Consider the following 25,438-nt stretch of genomic DNA (forward strand, 5'->3'; position numbering starts at 1 on the left):
CTGAATAAGCCAGACTAATTGATCAGAGTATATTTTTATTTTCTGAACAAGAGTCTGAAGTAGCTAGATCGCACACTTTTTAGTTAGACTAAATTTTCTGAAAGAGTGAAATTGAAGTGCAAATGCTGTAGAATAAAGATATGTAGATGTAGAATTTTATTGCTCCCTTTCTCCTCTTATTAAATATTTCTTAAAAATTAATTTTTTATACAAATAAATATTAAAAATATTGGGTGTTCAGAAAGTAACTTCGTTTTTTTCATAGAAAAAATGCAATATTCTTATAATAAATAAATATTTTATTGAACTATATATTGACCATTTTGGTCAAATACCTGTTGTCATTGTTTCTGGTAGTAGCATGATTTCGCATTCATAAAAATTTTGATCGTTGTTTACAAAAAACTGATCCAAGTGATTTTTGACATTGTCATTTCAAGTAAATGTCTTACAGTTAAAAAAAATTTGTATGGACCGGAACAAGTAATAATCTGAGTGTGCCTGATCTGGCGAATATGGTTGGTGTGATAACACATCCCATCTAAGCTATAACAGTTTCTGACGAGTTACCAAACTTGTGTGAAATTTGGCATTATCATGGTAAAACACTACACTTTGTTTGTTGATCAATTCTGGCCTTTTCTGTTTGATGATATTACTCAATTTGTTTACTCGATGGCAGTACACTTTCGAATCAATTGTTAAATTGTCTGGTAAAAGTTCAAAAAAAATTTCTTTAAAATCCAACCATAGAGAACATCTCTCGTTAGTAACATGTGGAACCCATATAGCGAGCTTTAAAATGAAACCAATTCGTTTTAAGTAATAATAAATGGTTCAATTTAACAGATTTAATCTCTTAGTGATTTCACGCATTGTTATACGGCACATTGCTTCAATCAGTACCTTTATTTTGTTTTCATTGGCTTCAAATGGCCATCCAGAATGTGGTGTATCTTCGACATTAAAATTGCCAGAACGCAATTTTGTAAACCAGTTTTGGCACTGTCTTTCTCTCAACACATCTTCTCCAAACATGTACCACAATTTTTTTCTTGTTTGAACAGCATTTTGATTTTTTAGTTATAAAAAAGCAAAATATGCCGAAAATGATGCTTTTGATTTTCCATATTTGATGGTCACCGAAAAAAAAACAATTGTACAGAATCAAACAAAATTTTTTACAAATAAGCCTTAAAATGTCAGCTGTTGAAGTATATAATGAAAATGTTGGTTTAAAATAAAATTGGCTGGTAAAAGTACATCTAATTCCTCTAGTAATAAAAAAACGAAATTACTTTCCGAACAACCCAATACTAACAAGTATTTAGGTAAATGCCCCAGGCTCCTTTTAGTGCTCAGAGTAGAGTACTCCCCTATGAATGCCTCTGCCCCATAAAGTGACTTGGTATTTAATTTTGCTGGAGTCAGGAGTCAGAGTCGTGCTTTTTTTTTACCGACTCCGCAGCCCTGCTTTAAACTAACTAAAATTTATTAATTATTAAATAAGCTTTTGCTACATCTAAAAGCTTCTTATTGAATAATAAAACATTAAATGCTGTTTTCAGATAAATTAATAAATATCAAAAATAAGTTTGTTATTACATAATGACATTCAAGCAATATTATATAAAAACCTTCAATTTTAAACAAAAAATTAATATCTGCTATATTTTACAATTAAAAATTTAAGTAATATTAGCTTTCACATTACACAGAAAGAAAGACATTAAGTATAACATTTAAGATTAAGAGTTCTAATAACTGAATTTGCAATTTTATTAACTCTACATACCTTTCAATTTTAGTAATTTATATGATTCTGATGGGGTTCTACTTTGTTTTCTTTTTGCTTCCCATAAACAGGTTTCTTCTAAAGGTTCAAGAGAAACTCTTAATTCAGGACACTGATCAACAGCACTACTTTTTACATCACTTTGAGATTTCAAACTTTTGGATTTTGTTTGAATACTCGATCCTTTAAAATTTTCAGAAAATTTTTTCCTTTGTTTTGAGTTTCTAATATTTGGAATTGTCTGAGTTTCATTTGAATTTTTAACAAAGTTCTTATCATCATTATTTTTCAAAGCTTTTGATTCATTTTTGTTTACAGAATACAAATTTGATTTAATACTTTTATTTTTAGTTTTAGTAGCCAATTGATTTACTGTTATTTCTTTTTGGAGTTTTTTTGGACATTTTTTAACGTATTGTCTATGATTAAGAATGTTTAATTTAAAACTTTTAGTCTGAGAAGGTAAAGAATATTTACAATCACTGATCATTTTGTCAGATCCAAACTGTTTTTTGGCATTACTATATTTATTCAATGAAAGATTATTTAATTCTTCTTTAGATGAATGACTTAATTTCATAATTTGATTTGACTGTTTGGATATTTGCTTTTTTGGAAATTTTGAATTTTTATTTGACTTTTCTAACAGACAGTTTTGTAACTGTACATTTCGATGTTTCCTTTCTTTAGTAAGCATGCATGCAGGATTTAAATCTTTAGCCCAAGAAATTTCCTTAAGAGATTCATGCAAAAGTGCAATTTCACTTTTTCTACCACCATGTTTTTTAGTTTTGCTAACAGTAGATGAAGAATTTGTAGAATTATTGTTGTCATTTACTGAATGTATTTGAATATCCTCAGATTTGGATTCATTTTCAACAGAATAATTTATATTTTCACAATTAATATTATTACATTCACAATTTTCAGAAATATTTTGTTTTACAAGAGAGTATGCTTTTACATGAAAATCATCTGGTGAAACCCAATGACAACTTACAATACCCTTCTCTTCACCAAATTTTCTTTGAATTTTTGAAACAACTCCACTTAAAAATATTTCTCCTTGTGGCGTTTGTGGGGCTGTTTCTGCTTCAGATGGATATTGCACATGATCGGTTCCAGTTAAAAATAATGGTAAAGAAGAATCTTTCGTTATTTCTTTTAACTGTTTATCATCAGCAAACTGAGATAAATTTTTATTTTTTATAATTTTATCATCACTTTCTAAGGATTCAAATGAATTCTTCAAATTTAACTCAATTGATTTCTCACTCGAGAATGGTAATTCAGAAGTATGCCTTGCAAATTTCCCTTTTCCATTTTTAGTTCTATTGCACAAAGAATTATGAGTAACATCTAAATTGCATTCTTTATACGTTGATATTTCATCACAGAATGTTGGCGATTTATCTACACAGGATGAGGATGAATCTATTCTTTGTATGATATTTGAATGCTGCATTTCAAAAAATTCAAAGTTTTTATTACAATAATTAGTTGAAGAATAAACTTCAAAACTACCCTTTTTTGATTTAGTATTTTTCTCATTCTCTTGCATTTCATCATCCAGAAATAAAGTATTACTATTTGTCATTGGCACCATTGAATTATAGGTCATTTTACCATACTTTTGCATAATTGATGATCTTAAATAAAATCTTGAGCATTTATCATTACCCCTATCAATATTCTCGATCTTTTGTTTATTAACATTTTCTCTTTCTTCTGCAGATCTGTTTGTCATGAATGTTTTTAATTTTGAAGATATATCATCATTGTTGTTAGATATATCAACAGTTTTAGTTTTTGATGTTTTCTGCAGTTGATTACATTTTAATTTGAGTGATTTTAACTTTTTTGTTTTCTTATAAGTATTTGAAGAAGGTGGTTTTGTTAATGTATTTCTTGAATTTGTAATAAAATGCTTTTTTCCCTTTAATTTTGTCCTCTGACGTGTTTGCTTAACTTCTTTGCTTCTTGTATTCATAATTTCATAGTTTAATTTTATTGATAATAGACATCAATTTTTTTAATTCTTAGTTTTAATGCATTCTTCTTTTTTTTATAAAAACTCTGAAATAAAACAAATTTTATATATAAACAGGTCAACTTAAAAATAGACTAGGTATTATAATTATTAAGATAGTTTTAACTAAATATATCAAATTTATAATATTTTATTAAACCTAAATATTACATCAAAAGTTTCTTGATTAAAACTAAATTAATTAAGCTAATAATTACTAATATTCTGGATATATTACACAGATCAGCATATCAGCAGATGATATGATTTAATACTGTCCAATATTGTACAGTATTAAATCATGTCATCTGCTGATATATATGAAAGATGCATAGGTTTAAGATGTTCATTTCCATGTCAGCTACTGCTGTGCTGTTCAAGCTTTTTAGTGTTGTGCTGACAATTAACTGTACAGAACTTTTATACAAGGAAGGTCTGAAAATGACTCAAATTGTCAGAGAATAAAATTTTTATGTTCTTTATTAGTTGCAACATCATAAAGCTTAAGATATTTGGAAATATGGATAATTTATCCCATAATAAGCAGCGCACATAGCTTTGCCAAAGGATGAAAAAAATCTGAAAAATCAATTTTCTACATTTCAGGAATTGACAATGAGGAAGAAGCTTTTAACCCAAATGGTCAAAAGTCCATGTATTAAATAAATCTACACCTTTCATGGGTCCAGCATAATGTTTAATTCTATAAAAATGTTTTCAATCCCTTTAAGATCTTCTTCAGTTATTCTTTACAAAGAAATGAACGAGAAATGAGTTGTTATACAGTTCCAATAAACATTTCCTTATGTCCATGTATTATCCATAAAAGACTGTGGAACAGGAATTTTTGCACACAAGGCAAGATATTACTCAGAATACCTTGTGAGGTCCAAAGGTATATTCCTTCAGTAATGATTTGGTAATTCAGTAATGATTCAGCAATCACCAAATCATTACTGAAGGAACTTTTTATTAACCTATAATGGAATTTATTGTGAATGGCACAATAGATTTGAATTAGTATGAAATTGTGCTGTTATATTTCATGTAATCAACACAACCAGAGATTCACATTTGACTTATTTACCATACATGGGAGTCTTCACAATGTAGTACTTTCAAATGGCCACGTTTCTTTATGCAGCGAGAGTGTAGCAAAATGACGTCACAAGCACTGTTGGCCAATTAGAAACCAGTTTGTGTTTGCTGTAAAGCACTTTTCAAGCACTGCATAAAGAAATGCGGCCAAAATTAGAAACTTACAAGACCAGGGGCTATATTCTGGTCATCGTCTCTCGTCTCTGAGAGATAGTGTCTACGTCACAAGCCAGTCACTGAATCCTGAGAAATATTTGAAAAACTCATATTTAAAACCAACGATTTGTCAATCTTTGGTTTTAAATTTGAATATCTCAGGAGTTCTGTATATTTCATTTTCAAACATTGAAACCTGTGGCATTCTATTTCAAAAATTGTAACCTAAAGCAGGCCTTAGACATAGACTGAAAGCATTTGTTTTTTCTGGACTTTCATCAGTCTGCTGGTAGAATTTCAAGGTTAGAGTTTTTATCTATATTATTGCCCAGTTTTGTTGAGTATCAAACATTTTTATAATATTGTGAACAAAATTTCAGTTGTAAAGTATATAAGCCAGACTTTTATTAAACTTGTAAAAACAATATTTTTATTCTTTTTTTTTTAAATACTTTAAAGAATTGTTCTAAAAAACCTGTTGTACTTTTTCTCTTATTTTCTGATTGTCTACTTACTTGGAGACATTTCTTTACCAATTTCAGTTTGAGATATTCCATCTTCAATCTGATGAATTACATCTATTACCTGTGCAAAATCTAAAGTTTTTCATCTTCTTTTATAATTCTTGGCTTTGCTTTACACAACAAATCCTAGACTTGTTGCTTATAGAGAAAACAAAACCAAAACTAATCAAAATAGTTGATAAAAAAATGAAACAAAAACTAAATGTAATGTGAAAACCTATGCTGAAATAATGCTTAAAAATAAATTTTATATTATTTTTGTATTTACTTTTTGCAAATAAAGTAAATAAAATGACAATGCAACTTTTACAAAATATATAAACAATAAATGTGACAAAATAAACCAACTAAAAAAGTCCATAAAATGGAAGAACAGCAGAACCTGAAAAACAGTCCGTAGTAGTGAGAGTCAGTTACAATGAATGAGTTCTTTTATAATTTTCTTACACTTTTGGCCAGAACACATCAGCTATCCATAATAATGCATTATATCAGGATTCATGATATCAAGCTTTTACTGTAATTTTGCCTAGAGGTAGGTGATTATGCCATCTTCTCTTGATAAATTTAATAATTAGTATTTAATTACTAACAGTAGCCATATCCTAGCCTGATATAATCTGGCAGTTTATTTGGCATTTATCAAATATCATTTATTGTTTACATTTGATTTTATTTAAAAAGAAAAAAATCTCATTTACAAACTTTCTCATACAAGAAATGAACAATGTATTTAATAAATACCATATTTATTTGCATATAAGACAATCTCACATATAGGACGAGGTATGACTTTAAAAATCAAAATAAAGAAAATTAGATTTATTAATACAATTCTAATTTTATTTCGTTTCATCACAAATAAAATATTATCAAATGCATGTAAATATACACACTGTCCCGCAAAAATTACTGGCATTTTAAACTTTAAGAAAAAAATCTTGTAAAATCAACAACATAATTTGTTCATGTAAAGCTGGACAATCCGGAACCTTTTTTGCCATTTCTTAACAATTGAATCCACTCTCCATCGATTACACTTATGAGTCTCTCTGAATTCTGATTTCGAAATAATCATCTGTTTTCACATGAGAATGAATTAAAACTTATATCAGGATCCTGTGTAATTCTGGAATTTAATTCAAAAGCTTTGCTTTTCCTATTGCTATTCATCTTTACTCCTGATAATACACAAGAACAATTGAAATGACCCAGATAAAATACTTTTGTTTTTAAACACCAAAGGGAGAGCATCCAGTAAAAAATGCAAATACACAGTTCACAAAAATTATTGCAAAAATGCAAAATCCTTCACTCACACATATAGGACAACCTACACTTTTGAAGCAGTGAAAAGTTAATAAAAACCTCATCTTATATGCAAGTAAACCTGTAAACGAAGATAAATTATCATTATGTATTAATTATTTAAACATCACAAGAAATAATGCTTAAAAATAAAAATTTTATTATTAGCAAATTGTAAATATTTTTTGACACAAAAAATGTGTTAAATTAGTAAATACTAAATACATTTTATTATTTCTGCTAAACTGAAAGCGGGTATAGGAGTATATTTCAGCTACTTTACTAATAAGAATTATAATAGATATTTTTATATAAATTCAGACAGAAAACAGTATACTTCAGAGCTCATAACAAATTTAGTAATGTATTTTCCAGTATTAAAGTGTTGCAGATTGAAATTTCAGTCTACAAACTATTTGTTTCAAATTTTCTGGTTCAATTTAAATAAATTTATCACATTTATGAACAGATGGCTGTACTCTACTTTTAATAACATGTTCTACATCTGGTAAATTTATTAGGATAAATTAATTAAAAAATATATGATTATTCACAAATACATTTTAATAGCAAGGTTGAGACTGAAGTTTTAAACCCAAAAACGTGTACGTCGGACTTTCAGTGCCGCTTTCCTATAAGCCTAGAAGTTTGACAATGGCATTTGGAATGTCAAGCATGATTCCACCGACTTTCCAAACACCATTGTCAAACTTCTAAGCTTACAGGAAAATGCCGCTGAACGTCCAACGTACAGGTTTTTGCATTTAAAACTTCAGCCTCAACCTTGCTAATAGTTTTAAAAAATGGACACAACTAGACCAGGGATTGAGAATCTTTGTTGTGAGAAGAGCCAATTTATCAAAATTTTATAGAAAATAAATGACCAAAAACTACAGAATATATAAATCAAAAATACATTTTAAATGCAATACAATTGTTATTAGTGAATCTGCTTTTGAAAGTGAAAACATGTATTGTGATGATCATTCTTAAGGAATCAAAATTAAAAAGAAAAATGCTTAGAATAAAATACCAATCGGTGAAAATATAATAAACTCTTTAAAAAATCAAGTGTTATTTATTTGATTAGTGCCATAATTCAGACTTAATTTCTTATATGAACTTATACAGCAAATACCAAAATCCTTTCTAACATTAAAACAACTCAGTTAAAAGGTTCATCTCCATTAGTTACCATTGTACAATAATTTTAATGTTTTCATTATTGATGCTTTTTCATTTCATATTATTTTTTCAGCATTTTCTCATTGTTGTTCTATTTATTTTTTGTTTTTTAGTGGTATATTTTATGTATATGGTAAATTATTTATTATGTATATGAATTATGTATATTACAGTTGATGTAATAAACAAAATTTCCACATTTAAAAATAATTTTGTAAGGCTGGTTACTTCCAAGCTACAATTCTATAAGCTAGTCTAAAAATTTTGTCATAGTGACTCATTGGTTTTGTATATATGAGTCAACTTAAATAATCCACAAGTCACCTCAGTCAGTTTTGAAAAATGAATTTATTGTGTACTTAACGTTGAATATATTGCAGATATTACAACTGTTAAGAAATACAACATTAGTACATGCATATAAATAAGACCAGGGTAGACAATTTTTTTATTGTCCCATACCCATAAATGTTTTCTTTCCTATCCATTTTTCACTAAATTTTAGAAAATTTTTGGCTAAATTCTCATATTTATATGTCAATTTTTGAAATTTTAGCCATTTTTTCAGAAAAGTAAAATTTGTCCAGAATTTGCTCACAATTGCTCTGGGAGTATAAACAACTTGTGTAAAAACACTTAAGCTTGTCATTTTTACCTAGAATTTAGAAATCTAGGCATCTATCAATATATGCCTATCTGGCAGTCCTGATAAGACTCATGCCCTTCAAATCTGACTACCTGTCAATGAGGTTACAGCTTGGCCAATCAAATAAACCTATATTTGTTCAAGTTGCACACATCTTAACCTTTACCAAATGAAGGAAAGTCCAACTTTGATTAGATTGTTGGTCACTACGTTATACAGTATTTGTACTCTAGATCCTGTCCTCTTGTATACCAGAGACAGAATACTCACAGTTGCATGTGAAATTTCAGTGAATCAAACACTCACTCGCCAGTGAAAATGTTGTAAGTCAAAGTTGTGGAAATATTAAATTTAAAGATAAGTGTGATATGGTAGTTTTTTAAAAATGATTAAAGGCTATCTGTATGCTTTGCTCAAAAAGTATGAAAATACAAGATGATAGGATGATTCTTTCAATGTTAGACTCCAGAAAATGCAAATATCTCAGTGAGATAAGATGTACAGCTACGAAACATGCAACAAAAGATATCATACACATTGAGAAGGAGAAAAATTCTCGGCACCATCAATATCCACGTATCACATAGTTGGTCAAAATTTTTTTCACAACACATTGAATACTGTTTGCTATCTACAAATCTTCAACGAACTCGTAAATCAACTTAATGACTATGAACTCCAAAACAATTACTACATCTCATATTGTAAAAATTTATATACTCATATACCAGACATGGGAAAAGCGGCTCTTTTTGAGTTACATGCGGCTCTTGCTGAAAATGTTAATTTCTGTTTTTTATTATTATTTTTACAATTTTATTTTTATAATTTTGTGAAAATATGTTTATGAAAAAAGTTCAATATTTGTTTTATATTATATTTATATTATATAATAAAATCGCACGCCTTACCATACTATCTGCCACGACAGTACAGAACTGCGACTCCCATGCATTTTGCAAAACCTACATTTCGGCTCCCACTGAACTCTTGCTTGCCCACCCGTCATATACGATGCCAAATATAGTATAAGAAAGAAACTGTACTGCCTTTTGATTTGACTTTGCCTTTTGCCTTTGGTATTAGATTTATTTACTTGATGAATTAAATACATGCAAGTACTTTTGACATTTTAAAATGTCATCCTTAATCATATATTCTTTTTTCGCTTGAAGATAACATTTTAAAATGTAGAAAGTACTTGTATGTATTTAATTCATCAAGTATATAAATCTAATGCCAAAAGACAGTACAATTTTTTTCTTATACATCTCATAAGAAAACATGACTGAAATTCAAAGCTTTTTGGAGACTCAACTATTTCAAAAGATTTGACTACCAACATCTGACATAAGTCCACCTCACTTTTTTCTGTAGGATGCCTTAAAAGAAAAGTATAACAAGCCATGCACTATACAGGAACTAGAAACAAACATTTAATGTAAATATGTTGTAATGCAGTAGAGCCAAACAAGCTAAGTGACATTTGGGTTTGCTGGACAGTGGTAGTAAACATTTCCATAACCTCCTGTAACATGAGCACTATAAACAATAACCAATTGAACCTTCTCTTCAGTTTTAACAATCCATTACTACTTAATTAAAGTAATATAGTCTTCAATAACAAAAATTTTTATTCTAAAATTCTTTAAGATTTGTTAACAAAGTAAACTGAGTTAAAATCACTAATGATATGTCTTTTGTTATTTCCGGATAGTGTCTTTTGGTTATTTACAAGGTATGTTCTAAATGATCATTGAGATATTTGCATTTTTCAGAGTCCAGAACCAAAATATCTGGAAATAACAAGAGGCATATCATAGTGATTTTAACTCACTAAGTTTATTTTGTTAACAAATGTTGAAGATAATGGACATATCAAACATTAACAGTCTAATTTGTATTAATATATCAATTTATATTTGTTTAGATGTATATCTATGCCAATATATTGGATTATTAGGGATTATCAGTGCACTGGGTAGGTCTGGAGTTAAGATTTTTGTGTAAAAGCATTCAAAACCATGGATGGAGAGTTGAGTTGGGAGTCGAGGAGTCGAAACTTTTTACAGGATTCGGGAATCAGCGTCTATTTTTAAAAAAATACAAACTCGGGAGACAGGTATTTTTCCACTAACTCTCTATCCACGCTCAAGACATGCAGTTCTTGGTAAGGAGTATGTTTGGGTGCTGTATAAAATGGGACTGCAAAAGTTATTTCATTTTATTGGCTTTCAAACATCACTCTCCGTGAAAATTAATAAGTCTCAATACTTATGAGAAATCATTACAGATGATAAATGATATCTATGTGAAATCAAGTACGCTAATACAAGGGCGTCGCCAGAGGGGGACAGAGGGGCAGTTACCCCTCCCTAGACATGCGAAAAATATTATTTAAATGCTAAGTCATTTATTGCCCGATTTATAATTCCCGCACGAAAAACCCAAGAAGATTATGTTTTAATTAAAATAATCTTCTTAATCTTCTTAAAATTTATGAATTGTTTTTATTTTACCTACATACAATTCATATCCTCTATCAATTTATATCATCTTGCCCCCCCTTGGCCCATTGGCTGGCGACGCCTTTGCGCTAATAGCTTTATCATAAATCAAGGATCCCTTACTTCAAAAAGTTTAGTTAAAAATTAAGAAAACACAGTATGAAAATATACATGTAGTCAACACTGCTAAAGAAACCTATACAAGAAGAACAAAAAATAATTGAAGCATTTGAATTGTGGAGATACAGAAAATGAGTTAGAGGAAAAGATAATAAATGATGATGTACTTAAAACTGACACAAAATGTTTTCTTTGAGAGCAAATTTAGAAATCACTTTTGGGTTAGACAGATATATTCTCTTACTGAATCTTGACAATATTTAGGGTTACTAGACTTCAATTGGAGTTCTGCTGAAAATTAATCAATCAATACTAATAATCTAGAATCTATTATTACTGGTCAATAATTAATAATTAGCAGTGTAAACTTGTACATAAAACTAGTATTTGCATTTTATAGTAGTCAATGCACTTCTATATATATATACATACATACATACATACACAATGAAAGTGTTGCATACAACACAACTTCAATAATCACTTGATGCATTTAAATTTAAAATACAACAATTTAATACATATTTAAATTTAAAAAACAAGCAACAGATAACTAAAAACCAAATGTTTTCAGTCTATTTATAGATAGATATACGTACTTAACACCTTACTCTTGCCGAGAAAAAATATATTTATTTGCAACAAACAAACAAATAGATAGTAGTAAAATACTTTGTAAAACAAGAAAACTCCAGTAAATAATCACAAGATGTACTATAAATATGACTATTTATAGATCATCATCAAAATACATTCCAAAATAATATATGAAATAATTTTTCAAATATTATTTTGGAATGTTTTTGTTTTTTAATTGGAGCAAATCCTGATAATAGTCTATAAATAGATTAAAAACACTATTTCTAGTAATCTGTTATTTGCTTTGGTATTGTATAAAAAATGCTTTAGTGTATCATCCTTTCCTCTATTATCAGCCACATATTCATATCAACTGGTCAACAACACATTTTATGGTTAACATATCAGCTACTCATAAAAACTGAAACTTTGGTAACCCCTATGTCAACTCTAATAACCTTAAATAGCTTCGCAAAGTATAGTTATCCACAAACGTTTTCGGCCCCCTTTAGGACCTTCTTCAGGTGGGATCTAAGTAGAGAGTGACCCTACGTACTAAACTCCTGTTACAGATGCATTCCAACCCCCACTCCAGGTAACCCCATTTGTAGTCCAAAAATGGCAGAGTGTTTTTTAATTTTTTGCTGTAATAAAAATATTTTGTGTCAGATTACATGTTAGATCTTCCTTAATAAGCACATCACATAAAGCTGTTAGAGAAAAGAAAAATGTTTTAAAAAACAAGTGTTTTGCACAGAATTTATACAATCCAAACTACCACACCCTTGAGTGAGGCAAATTTTTTCAATGAATACAAGACATATAAAACAAGTTTTAAAACACCTTTCATTCTTTTTTATGGCAAATTCTTTAATTAAATAAGAGAACTAACACTTTCATCTATTTTAAATGATCTTCTTCAGGTTATACAACGTTGGAACGTCAGTTAACAAAGATATGTTTTAACTGACATTCCAATGTCGTATAATCCAAAGAAGGCCATTTAAAATAGCCGAAAGCATTAGTTCTTTTATTTAACTAAAGAATTTTCTAGAAAAAGAGCAAAAAGTGTTTTAAAACTTATTTAAAGAAGTTCTAGCTTTCTGCGCAGACATGTAAAACATTAGAAAGCAAAAATCCAAGCAAAAGACCGAGTTATCGTCTCACAACTTTATAAAGATATTTCGGTCGAGAAACGTTGCAAATTTAAAGAACACGCCAGAAACCGGGATTCGAAACGGCATCTCACGCCGTAATCAATCAGAAAACTCGACCGTCGTCGAAAGACGTGACGTTAAAACGTGCCGACGACGTCAAATTATCAAATTTTAATGGAACGAAACCCAAATTCCGTTTTCGCTTTCGGTATTTATGAACAGAATCGAACATAACTTTTCATCTCGTTTATCATGCCGTAGTTTGTACGAATTTTCAGATTGAAGTTACACGGTGAAAATGTAGTGAAATTCGATGAAAACAAAATAAAATTTGAAGTTGTAAAATATTAAAAGGAATGAATATCGTGGAAAATGTCAATGGAATTAAGCATCAATGATAAAGTATGTTACACCAGTTTGGGTCAGAAGTGGTTGGTTACTCATAGACGTCGGACACGAATTAAAATGCCCATATATGTGTTGATTTCGTTTAATTGATCGGAAAAAATGATTAATTGTGTATCAATATCAATCAAAATTGAATTAAAAACCGATGAAACGGTATGAGTAATGAGTGATGATCAGATTATCTGCCAACAAAGAAACTAAACAAAATACCGACAAAACTCGTAAAACACATGCGATATTGACTCACCTATTGTAATAATCGATATTTTAGCTCCTTACAATTCGTTTTTATTTATGATGAATGAAATAAAATAACCGTCTCGCCGGTGGTTAATTACCGGATTTACTCTCTCGTTCGCCTACCTTTTTTCAAGTAATACATTCTAATGCGCATGCGCGCTTACTAATTCCTTTCAATAAAGATGGTGGCTTACGTCTTAAGACACGTGTTAGGAAAGGGAAATGTTATCTGGAGTAAACAAATGATGAGGTATTTTTTTTTTTTGGAATATAATATAGCGCCTTTAAGATATTAATTGGATTTTAATTATCTTTTTTTCTGAATTGTAACGTCGTTTTAAAGTGAGTTATTTGAAAATTTTGAGTAATGAAAATGTTTATAAATATCGTAAATGGTTTTTGATTTATCTTACTTTTTCCCCACCTACTGTTTTATCTTATTTTAACGTTTGATTTTCGTAATTTTAAATAATTACCAAATAACTGTTAGCTTATTATTGCTTAATTATTTATTTATATTTTACAAATTAAAATTATGGTAATTACATTATTTAGGTTGTAAGATGATACAAGTAAGTTTATATCTTTTAATCTGTGATTAGAGTATTTATCATATTTTCTTTATAAAATAGCTTAACTATAAAAACTATTGAATTTCAGGCCAACTTTATTTTCCATTAAATAATAATTGTGTGCACAATGTATAAACAAACACATACTGTACTTGCAAATTTCCTATTCTTTAAAATTGTTTTTCAATACTTAAAGTTTTTTTTTTACTTTTTCAATACTTAAAGGAAAAGTTTTAGTTAAGTGACCTACAATATTAGCTAGTTGCTATGGGGAAGTTACAGATAACAAAATAATGATTTTACTGTAACACTTAATAGCATACTAGTTTGTTGTCCAATTATTTAATAAAATTAAAATGAAAAGTATTTTTAATTAGTTAGTTATTGGAAGTATTTAGTAGGTTGATTTGATACTAACATTGTAGGTCAACTACCTAAAACTTTTCCTGGAAAAAAAAAATACTGATTATAAGTATTGATAAAACAGAAATTTTTAAATGTGTGTTTGTTTATGTACAGTATGTATACAAGTTTAAACATTGTATATATAATTATTATTCAATAGAAAATAAGTTTGTCATAAAATTCAATATTTTTAAAAAGATGTTTTAAATAATGGTTCAAAAATAGTTAAAGAAAATATGATAAATATCTAACCACATATTAAAAGATAAAAATTAGCCTATTTGTATTGTTTTGTAATCTAAATTAGGGCTATGCAAACTGTGATCTGTGAACAGTTTATTACTGTGCCGTGATAAGATTTCACGTAAAATATAATTTTATGAAGGCCTGTTATATTAATAAAACTATTTTAAAATATCTTTAAAAGTCTTTTAAAAACATGTTATTAAATAACTTTCATTTGTCTTTATTATTTAAACACTTAGTGCCAGGAGTGACCGGCAATCAAAATTGACTCGGGAAATCACTTGAAAGTGACTCAAACCCATTTTTTTAAAATTATTAGGACCAAATTTTGTTATATTTTTATTATTAATTTAATCTAAAAATTAGGGGAAAAAAGCATTTGATGTCCATTTTTTACACTGTATACAATTTTCCTATTATCAACACCAGAAATACTAATAACGAATCTTCCCAAACCTGTAACCAGTGCAAAACCTCTTCTTCAAATAAACTGTACTTTACGAACCTTCGTAAAGTACAGTTTATTTGAAGAAGAGGTTTCACACCGGTTACAGGTTTGGGAAGATTCATTATTTCCACTGTATAATTATTTTTATTTAATTTTACAAAAGTACCGGAATGAAAGAAAACTAGTCATAAGAAAAGAAACAAAAGAGTCATTAAAAGGGGTTTTTTTCAACGAGTAAACCAAAATATTATGTCTTTCGAATCTAATTTTCACCCAAGTTCAAGAATTACACAAAGATGATTTTATTTTCAGATATTTTATTTAAATGAATTTGTTTTGGAATTCTCTCCAATCCCTCTTCAATAAAGGTACAATCTACAAGAGAGTTTACACCAATATTTGGGACTCGCCAACAGGCCCAGATCCAATAAGTGCATGGCCCGATTGAATTTTTTTTCCGAGGCCCTATATATATTAAATATTAAAATAAAATGCAAATTATATATATATATCAGTGGCGTAGCATAGTGGGGGTGGCAAAATTTCACAATAAATAATAATAACTTGTAAAAATACCTAAATAAGGGGGCGGTGAAATTTTCCTCCGCCCCGGGCGGCTGACACTCACGCTACGCCACTGATATATATACATAAATCAAATGTCATGGATCATAAGATAGGTAAACTTCTACATACATTAAAAAATAGAAATGCACAAAATACAAAAACAATTACATTTGATTGAATATAAATCTACATCATTGAATATGAATATATGAATTTAAATGTTTTTAAGTTTTTGTTCTGTAAATTCTTCTAAAATAGTTTGAAAATCCAATTTCCTTGCTTCTTCACTTTCAATCGACATAATTGCTAAACTATTTAATCTATCCTGAGTCATTGTCGATCTCAGATAGTTTTTAATTAGTTTTAGCCTAGAAAATAATCTCTGTCCAGAAGCAACGCTCACTGGAATTGTTAAATATATTCGGAGAGCAATAAACAAGTTTGGAAATGCCGTTGCTCTGTCATTTTCCGATAAAAATTTGAACATTTTAAATGGATTTTCAAAAAATTCTGATGGAAGGATAGATTTTAAAGCTTCCATTTCTTCAACTAACATTTTCCCATCTATATCAGCTTCCTTCACTATTGGTGCATCATTTTCTGTGAACCTAGAATCTGTTAGAGAAATTTCTAATTTAGCTGCATGTTTTTGAAGTGCTTCTTTTTCCATATTTTGAAATCTTCCCAGAAACCCAAATAAGTCGTCATGATTTTTCAATTGTTCAAAATGATCTTTTAGTAATTCTGTAACTTTATCTAAAAGAAAATTTAAAAAAGATATCTTGTATGCGTTTATCGGATCTACAATAGGTTCATCATTGCCTTCAGAATTGAAATGTTTCTTTCTTTTCCGAAGCCTTTTATTTCAAAATTCTGTAGATATTTCCAAATCTTCTGCAAGAGTTTTTGCTTGAACTAAAACTTGTTCGAATCCAGTATTTCTGTAGTCACTTAACCATTTTAAAAGTTTTTCAAATGAAGAAAGTGCAATGGATACATCTACAGATTTACTTTGAAGTTCCTTGCTTACATAATTGACTTGGAACAGTAGCAAAAAACCAGTGATACTAAAAATTTATAGTCTTTCGTTGCATTTCCAAGAGATTCTGCCTCACTTTTAATTTGTGGATCTTCGGAAATTTCTGATATTTCGAAAAGAGCATCATAAAATTTACCTATTTGGTATCTCACTGTTTTTACGCTTTGAATCCGACATTCCCACCTGGTATCGCAAAGAGGCTTCACAGAAAGTTCTTTTATATATTTCAGAAATACTAACCATCTTTTTGAAGATGCTGAAAACAAAACATATAGGCATTGGAGAATACCAAAGAAGGTTAAAGCTTCTGGACAAATTTTTGCTACATTTCCCAATACTAGATTATAATTGTGACAAACGCAAGGAGTAAAAAATGCCCTTGGATTTTCTTTTAAGAGTCTAGCTTGAACACTGGAGACTTTACCCTTCATATTCGAACCATTGTCATATCTTTGCCCTCTTATGTTGTTGATGTCAAGCTCTAAACTTTGAATTTCTTTCTTTAACAGAAAAAATAGATTTTCTCCTGTACTGCTCTCAACATGTATAAATTTGATAAATTGTTCATATATAGCGATATTCGAGCCTGGTAATGTTCCATCCAAAACATATCTGATGCTAAGAGAGATTTGTTCTTGATGACTGACATCTGGAGTACAATCCAGAATCACAGCAAAATATTTTACGGGTATCCATTTTTTATATTATAATGTATATATATTATGATAAACACAATAATAAATCTCATCCATCAATGCAAACTTAAAATAAATATATTTTTAATTATTTGAATAATTTATAATTTATCCTTTATTGTCAAAAGCAATTTGCTTTAAATTTCGAGAAATAACTTTTTGTTAATTTTGGCGGTGATGCGGGGCCCGTTCAAGTCCGGGCCCGATTGGGCCCAATCGCTCCAATCGCCTTAAATCCTGGCCTGCTCACCAACATCAATTACAGTAACAATCCAGAGGTTAAATGTATTGTTTCTGGCAGAATGTGGCATTTTCTACAAGAGTCATTTGTGAGTGATGTATTCTTCAGGATGTGTTTTCTGTAGTTTTTAGTGTTTATGATCTGATCTTGAATGATAACCATAAACCTCTCTGCCTCTCCAGGAAGCTTCTAGTCAGCCAGTAACTTGATGCAGTTTTGTCACCGTAGTTCTGAGCTAAGTCATAGACATGACTGACATGAAATGCATTTTGGGCCCATGACTGTTTAGTGGTATCTATGTTATTTAGGTGTTGAGCTACATTTAGATGCTCAGAGTGTAAATTTAAAAGCATGTTGTTACTGTCTGCCAGAGTTATAGCATTATGTAATTTTGATGTTTCTTGTTTTTTGTGGAAAAACTCATGCTGTGTCAGGATTTGTTTGTAGTGCAGGTTAACTATATTAGTCAGGCTACGACCACCTTTAAGAGGAAGAGTTATTCTTTCTATGGATAATTTTGGGTGCTATTGTTTATGCTTAGTAAGTGTTCTTATTTTCCTTTGGAGTTGTTTGAGATCTGTGTGTGTCCAGAGTATAACTCCAAAAGAATAACTGAGTACAGGGACAAAATATATATTAATAGCTTTGATAGTATATTTTGCATTTAGGTGTGTTCTTAGTACTGCATGTAATCTATTCTGGTATTGAGTGCTAATCTTTGTTTTATCTGTGCATGTTCTGTAAGTTTGGGCTGTTGGAATCCTAAATATTTATAAAACTTGCCCTTTTCCATGGATTTGATAATATCTTCACTTCTAAGTACAAAGTCTCCTTTCTTCAGAACTCCTTTTTCAATGTAAAGTGTTTTGCATTTATCTAGACCAAACTCCATTTGTATGTCGTTTGAGCGTGTGTGTGTAGTTTGTAAGAGATGATGAAGCTGATTCTGTATGGATGCATAAAGTTTGATTTTGCCCATGTACATAAGGTGTACAGTGTTGTTTTGTTCTGTCTGATATTGTAACCATATTGTGTTTTGTTTACTGTGTTAGATAAAGGGTTAAGTGAAAGGCAGAACCAAAGAGGTCGCAAGCAATCTCCTTGAAAAATTCCTTGCTTGATGTATATTTGATTTGTTTTAACATGAATGCTGTGGAAGTTAAGATGTAATGTTGTTCTCCAGCGAAGCATGGTAAAACCAAGGGAACTAATGAGTCGGGGATGAATTTTGTAGATTTGAAGTCTCTGCAGCAGCCAAATGTGTGAAACACTGTTGAATGCTTTTCTATCATCTATGTTTGCCATGTGTATGTTTCTGTGTTGCTTATGAACTTGCTGTAGGATAACAGAGTCGATGAGTAGTTGTTCTTTGCAACCTTTGTGATTTCTATGACAGCCTTTTTGTTATTCTGTAAGAATGTTGTGTTCATCAATATGATTGTATATTTTGTTTGCAATGTAAGAGGTAAGAATCTTATAAACTGTTGGAAGACATGTAATTGGTCTGTACTGTGCAGGGTCTTTGGTGGTGATGTTTTTTGGTTTTATATAGGTGATGTCCTGCATGAGAAAATTTGGCATGTCTAGTGGATTGTTGATGATAGGAGTTAAATGTTTAGCTAGTTTCTGGTGCAGGTATATGAATTTATTGTACCATAAATTGTAAATGTTATCTACACCAGGTGTTATCCAGTTGTGTGCTTTCTGCATTGTGCAATGGATGTCTTGTGTATTTATTTCAATACAATGCATACTAGATATGTCCTGCATGTCTTTGCTCTCCTTTTTGATCCAGTCTGCATCTACATTGTGCTTGGCATCAGTAGACTAAAAAGAAGACCAGTAACACTGGACAACAATGATTTTGTTTCGGGCTCAAAATTAGCATATTCTTATGTATTTTCATCTGCTGAATTCAAAAATCTCCATAAAAATGACCGACTAGCTCTTGCTTTGGAGATACAGTGATATGTTATTTTTTAGAGTCTACATTTGTATTTTGGAGAAAATTTATTTTTTGGGAGTTGTCACACCTCTTACACTGACATAGCAAAACGTTCTCCATATGTTTGTAGGTTATAAATATAATAAATGTAGCCATGACTTTGAGTTTAATATTGCTTCTGTTTTTCTTGGTTAAAATTTTTGGTTTTGGAGTACTTTTGAAGTGTAATACTGGTTATACCAAAATGCCACGAAAATGTGTAAATTTAGTGAACAATTTTTGTTATATTCGTAGTGAAATAACATTTTCGTCACAGAAACACAATCTGACGAACACCACAATCTGATGGCTGCTTGACTCTACTTATAAAGGCAGGATTGTCAATGAAGAAAAAAGAAACAGTTCAATACCCAAATATTCCATCTGCAATTTGACCTATTCCACATTCAGATAGTTTACCAGTTCCTGCTCCATTCCAACATTATGAGCTTGAAGTAGAAAATGAAGAAAGTGTGGGAGAAGAAGAACCCAACAAGCGTTCCACATTCCATGACCCTGATTTTGAGATAAAAGATGATACACCACAGACTGAATTAAGCGAAATTGAGTGATCTCGTTCAAGATCTAGTCTTGTCAAAGAATAAAGCGGAACTTCTACAGTCAAGACTACAGCAACGGAATCTTCTCCAATGTGATGTCAGGGTCTCACAGTACAGAAAACGTCAGAGGGATCTGATTCCTTTTTTTGAGGAGAAAAACAATCTGGTTGTTTGCTGTGACGTTAATGGCTTGATGAAATGTTTGAATTTGAAATTCAAACATTTTCAAAAATTCAAAAGCACTTTCAATGTTGTTAGCATATGTAATTAAAATGTGTTGTTTCTTCTTAAGCCATTAAAATCACATACTGCCACCTCTTGTACATCACAGAAACTAGAGCTAATAAAAATTTTTCTTTGTCATATTCGGTTTTATCACCCCAAAATTAGTAACATTCCACTCATGAAATAAAGGAAACATTCAAAAACATTTTTTTTGTTGTCCAGTGTAATTTGTGAGTTGTTCTTCAGTTAGTATGCCATTATGTTGGGAATCAGTATTGAATTTGGTATTAATTTGCCTGCAGAAGAGTTTTCATTGTTTGTAAATAATTTATTTTGTTGTTTCCATACAAAGAAATTTTGTATTGTTTGAGTCGTCATACTTTGGCTGCAAGTTTTTGTTTGAGTGTCAATGTATTCTGTGATATGGACATTGTGTTGTTTGTGCGATTTAATTTTCTTGAAAATTTTTTTTAGTTGTTTCATTAATTTAGGTGTTGTTTTGTTATTAGCATATTGTGTCAGCCTACCTATCTGCTGTATAATATTGTTTATTTGTGTATCTGTTCTTCTTTGCCATGCAGGCTTCTGAAGTATTTTTGATTTGTGTATTTCTATCTGTTAATGAAGTTTTAGTCCATGATAGGTCACTATTGTGACTGCACCTGCATAGACTAGTGGTGAAGATCTGAGAGTGTAGAAGTAGAATGAGTGCAATTTGATAATATGTAAGTGTTCACTTAGTGTAGAGTTTTCCCTGTTAGTTCAGAAGTGTTGATTTTGAAATGTGTGGCCATTCTAAGGTCAATGCTGATAAAGTTAATGAGTGATTCCTGGAAAAGAAAAGAGAGAGAGGGTATGAATTAAACATGAATCTATTTCAGGCAATGAAGAAGTGTTGATCTGTGAAAATAGTGGTGATAGAAACAATATTGTCAATGCATGCATCATGATGATCCTGATGGATTATATGATGATTGTTGATGTTGGGAGTATTTGTTTGTTGATATAATTGATCTGCAATTTGTTGTTTGATATGTTCTAATGTTGTTTGTATAATGTTATGTATAATTGTTCTTTTTTGATCAACAACCCATTGTACAATGACTTTGAGATGAGGATAATGTGAAAACAAGTGATGTAACTGATATCTGTATGCTATCATGTCTGTTTTGAGTTTTGTGATGGTGTAGTAAGTACAGATGATAAACTCATTCATTTCTGATGCTCATTTCATTTGTTGGTGTGGTTTATCTGTCTTAGTGTTCTATGGCTGGACTGTCTCAGAAACACCATAGGTTAGGCTGGTTTCCAACAACTAGTGTGGGAAAAAGATCGAACTTGATAACCTCTTACTTTTTCTTTATTTTTGAAAAAATATATAGGCTTATATATATATATATATATATATATATACCTAAATTTTTTAAAAATTAATCTTGTTAACTATATAAATAAATAATTGTATCATGATGAAACTTACATTGAAAAAGTATTTGAAACAAAAATTTTTTATACCAAGAACATTGAATTATAGTTACATTATTATAACCAGGACATAAAGTTATGAATTTAATTATGAACCAGTGTGTTGAATGACTTTTAATTATCATATTGGAAATCACTGTGCACTAAGATTTTGAACATTATATTTTACAGTTCTAAAGTTGTCATTAATTAACAGGTAGTTCACCTGTCTAGGATATGGATATTACAATGTGCATTAACTATTGATTTCTATTTACTAATGTTAAATATACTGAAAGAGGAGATTGGACTAGAAGTCCGGATAGCATAATTGACAATGCATCTGTACAGCAAGTGGTAGTTGCGTGTTTGAGTCCTGCTCCGGGCCTATTTTTTTCTTCCAGTTTAATCTAAAATTATTTAATTAAATTATAATTATTAAATTTATTATAAGATGGCACCTAATGCCTTCCTTTTGGGACAAATTTATTAGTAATTCATAATTATTATAGCCGTTATTTAGCCCAATGTAATATGACAGTTGTTGTTGTTTTATTGTAATGTATTGGGTTTAGTATGGATGTTTATATTTCTATTGGCATTGTTGATTATTCAAAAATGGATTAATTGTAAATATAATCACTTCAATATGGTTATTGCTACAGAGATTATTACTCTTAAAAGATATTTTTGTCAAAAACATATAACTTTAATTTCAATCTGCTCTTTAACAATCAGAGAATATTAAAATTTAATACTGTAAATTATAGCTTTGAAATATTTAAATTTTAGTCATTGTTATAAAATTTGTTATTCATTGCAGTTCTTTATTAAATTATATTTACATAATTGTTTATTTTACAGAAAACCTCCCTTACCTTCAGTTCTTACATTCCTAAATAAAAATAAGCAATATTATAGTTCTGCAACAGAAAGATTTGAAGAAGCAAAATTGAAACTGAAAACTATAAGTAAAGAACCAAGTGATGATATAAAACTTAAACTGTATGCACTTTTCAAACAAGTATGTTAAATTTAAAGTTTATAATTATAATTTAATTTAATTAAGTTTGAATTTTATTAAATTACTAGAAATTTTCCCATCAAGCATGATGGAATAATTTTTATGAGAAAGTAGAGATTGAAAAATTGAGAAAAGTAAAGATTTCAACAAATTCAATAAACTACTTAATTTGTAGAAATACTATCTGTTGTAACATAAAGAGCAACAGAGCAAAATTTCACCAGAAGTGGACAAAAAAAGTAGGAGTTATAGAGAATTCACTTACACAAACAAATAGATTTAGGCCTATATATGAAAATAATATTAAAATCCTTCTTTATAAAATTTCTTTATATACCACATTCTGAGTAAACACACTATTGTCCTTTAAAAGATTCTTTTGCTGTCTTTCTTTAGTAATAGACATCTTAAAATTGTTTTGATGATTGACATTGTGATGCTGTTTCTGCAGTTCTTGATAAAACTATTTCTTAATTCCACATTGATAAAACAAAGCTGAACTGTGTATATGTTAGTTAGTTGAGTGATAACACTTTCTAATGAATGGGCTCATTAGATCGTTACTTTCAATTGGATAATAGAACATGATTGCTATGGTTTACCAAGTGCTATAGTGCAACCAAGTGTTATACTGCTTGGTTGCTCTATAGCAGGGATGGCGAACCTATGGCACACGTGCCCAAAGTGGCACATAAGAGAAATCATCTGGCACGTAATGTATCATATGATTTCTGTCTTTTTCAATCATCCTTTCTGTTTATCTCTCTGATCATCTTTTTTTTCAATCAGATTTTTTACATTTATTCGAATTAAAGCGTATTCGTTTAATTTCTTTAAATATCATTATTCGAAGTCTAAGACATTGGCACGCATTAACATCTTTAAAGCTAAGTATGCTTACAATATGGCACGCGGACTCAAAAAGGTTCGCCATCCCTGCTCTATAGCAACCAAATGTATAACACTTGGTTGCTATAGAGAGATTTTTTTAAAATTTGTTATAGAAGTGACATGATTAAGCTATTTTTTTTTTTTTTTTTTTTTTTTTTTTTTTTTTAACTTTAAATTTTAAATTTAATGAAGTTTGTTTAAAATGTGCCATTTGCCAAAATATTTAAAAATTTAACTTATGGGAAATTTCTCGTCAAACATGAACGTTGTGTTGTCACTGACATCACTGCAACATAAGTGTGATCACCGATCCAAAATCAATAAAATGTTTATTCTATAGCTAATATTTCTGCAAAATAAGTAGCCTATACATTCCATCAGAACATAAAACAAATATAACCAAAATTTTGTCTGGATTGGACAAAAATTGCATGAGTTATAAGGAATTCATACACACAAGATAATGGCTTTTATATAATTAATGATTTTAGAATAAATCTGATTATTTGAATGATATGTTATAAATAATAAACAAAATTAAAATTAAATAATAAGTTTACAAACCCAATACTTAATTAATGCCTAATGAATAATTAACCCATTCCAAGCAGATTCTCTTTTACTAAAACATTTTACATTAAAATTAATCTGTTCAAAATTATTAAAATTATCATAAGATGCAGGTTAATCTCCTTCCAAATTACTTTATACATAATTATTAAAACTAATTTTATTGTAGCCCAATAATTTGGCAGTTTAGTTAGCATTGTAACTAAAATTAGAAAAGTATCAATACTTATTTTTCCAATATTAATTTTTTTTGTTACTAATAAGGTACAACAGTTTACAACATTTCTGAAACTCTTTTCTTAAAAATCTGTTCTATAGCATCTTTTACAGCTGCTTTCACAGTATCATTATCATCAAAACATTGACCCTTTAATAGTGCCATCATCATCATTGAGGAAAGGTAAAAATTGCAAGGTGCAAGTTGAGTGTGTGGAAGTAATATTGTGCCCAGATAATTTTGAACAAGATGTGAATGGTGTACAGAACACTGTTGTGAAGGAGTACAATATAAGATACTGGAGCAGAGAAATATTGTCATTTTTGCATCTGTTTCAAGAAGACACTGTTTTATATAGAACAATGTCCAGATTATTAAGCATGTTAGAAATCTTAATTTGGTGGTGATAGAGAAATTTATTGGAGATTTATAAGTAACTGAAGAGACTGTATTAACAAAATAACACATTTTATGTTTATTACAAAGGAATGTCTGTGGAAATATAAACTTCATAACACAGTTAACAAGGTAATTAAAC

The 25,438-nt window shown here is 29.6% G+C and overlaps 2 protein-coding genes across 3 annotated transcripts in view; one reads left to right on the plus strand and one right to left on the minus strand.

Moving 5' to 3' along the window:
• LOC136980177 (uncharacterized) overlaps positions 1-13,901 on the minus strand; it is a 56,969-nt gene extending 43,068 nt beyond the window's left edge. For both annotated transcript variants that reach the window (XM_067276231.1, XM_067276230.1), the window contains exons 1-2: positions 13,760-13,901; positions 1,796-3,871 (exon numbers count right to left, since the gene is read on the minus strand). In XM_067276231.1, the coding sequence (XP_067132332.1) occupies positions 1,796-3,785 (1,990 nt within the window). In that variant the 5' untranslated portion in view covers positions 3,786-3,871; positions 13,760-13,901. The remainder of the gene's footprint in view (positions 1-1,795; positions 3,872-13,759) is intronic.
• Positions 13,883-25,438, plus strand: part of LOC136980184 (enoyl-CoA delta isomerase 2-like) — a 50,807-nt gene continuing 39,251 nt past the window's right edge. The window contains exons 1-2 of the mRNA XM_067276242.1: positions 13,883-14,002; positions 23,063-23,222. Of these exons, the coding sequence (XP_067132343.1) occupies positions 13,935-14,002; positions 23,063-23,222 (228 nt within the window). The 5' untranslated portion in view covers positions 13,883-13,934. The remainder of the gene's footprint in view (positions 14,003-23,062; positions 23,223-25,438) is intronic.

Source organism: Centruroides vittatus, unplaced genomic scaffold (assembly GCF_030686945.1).
Source record: "Centruroides vittatus isolate TY-2023 unplaced genomic scaffold, ASM3068694v2 contig_680, whole genome shotgun sequence".
Taxonomy (NCBI): Eukaryota; Metazoa; Arthropoda; class Arachnida; order Scorpiones; family Buthidae; genus Centruroides; species Centruroides vittatus.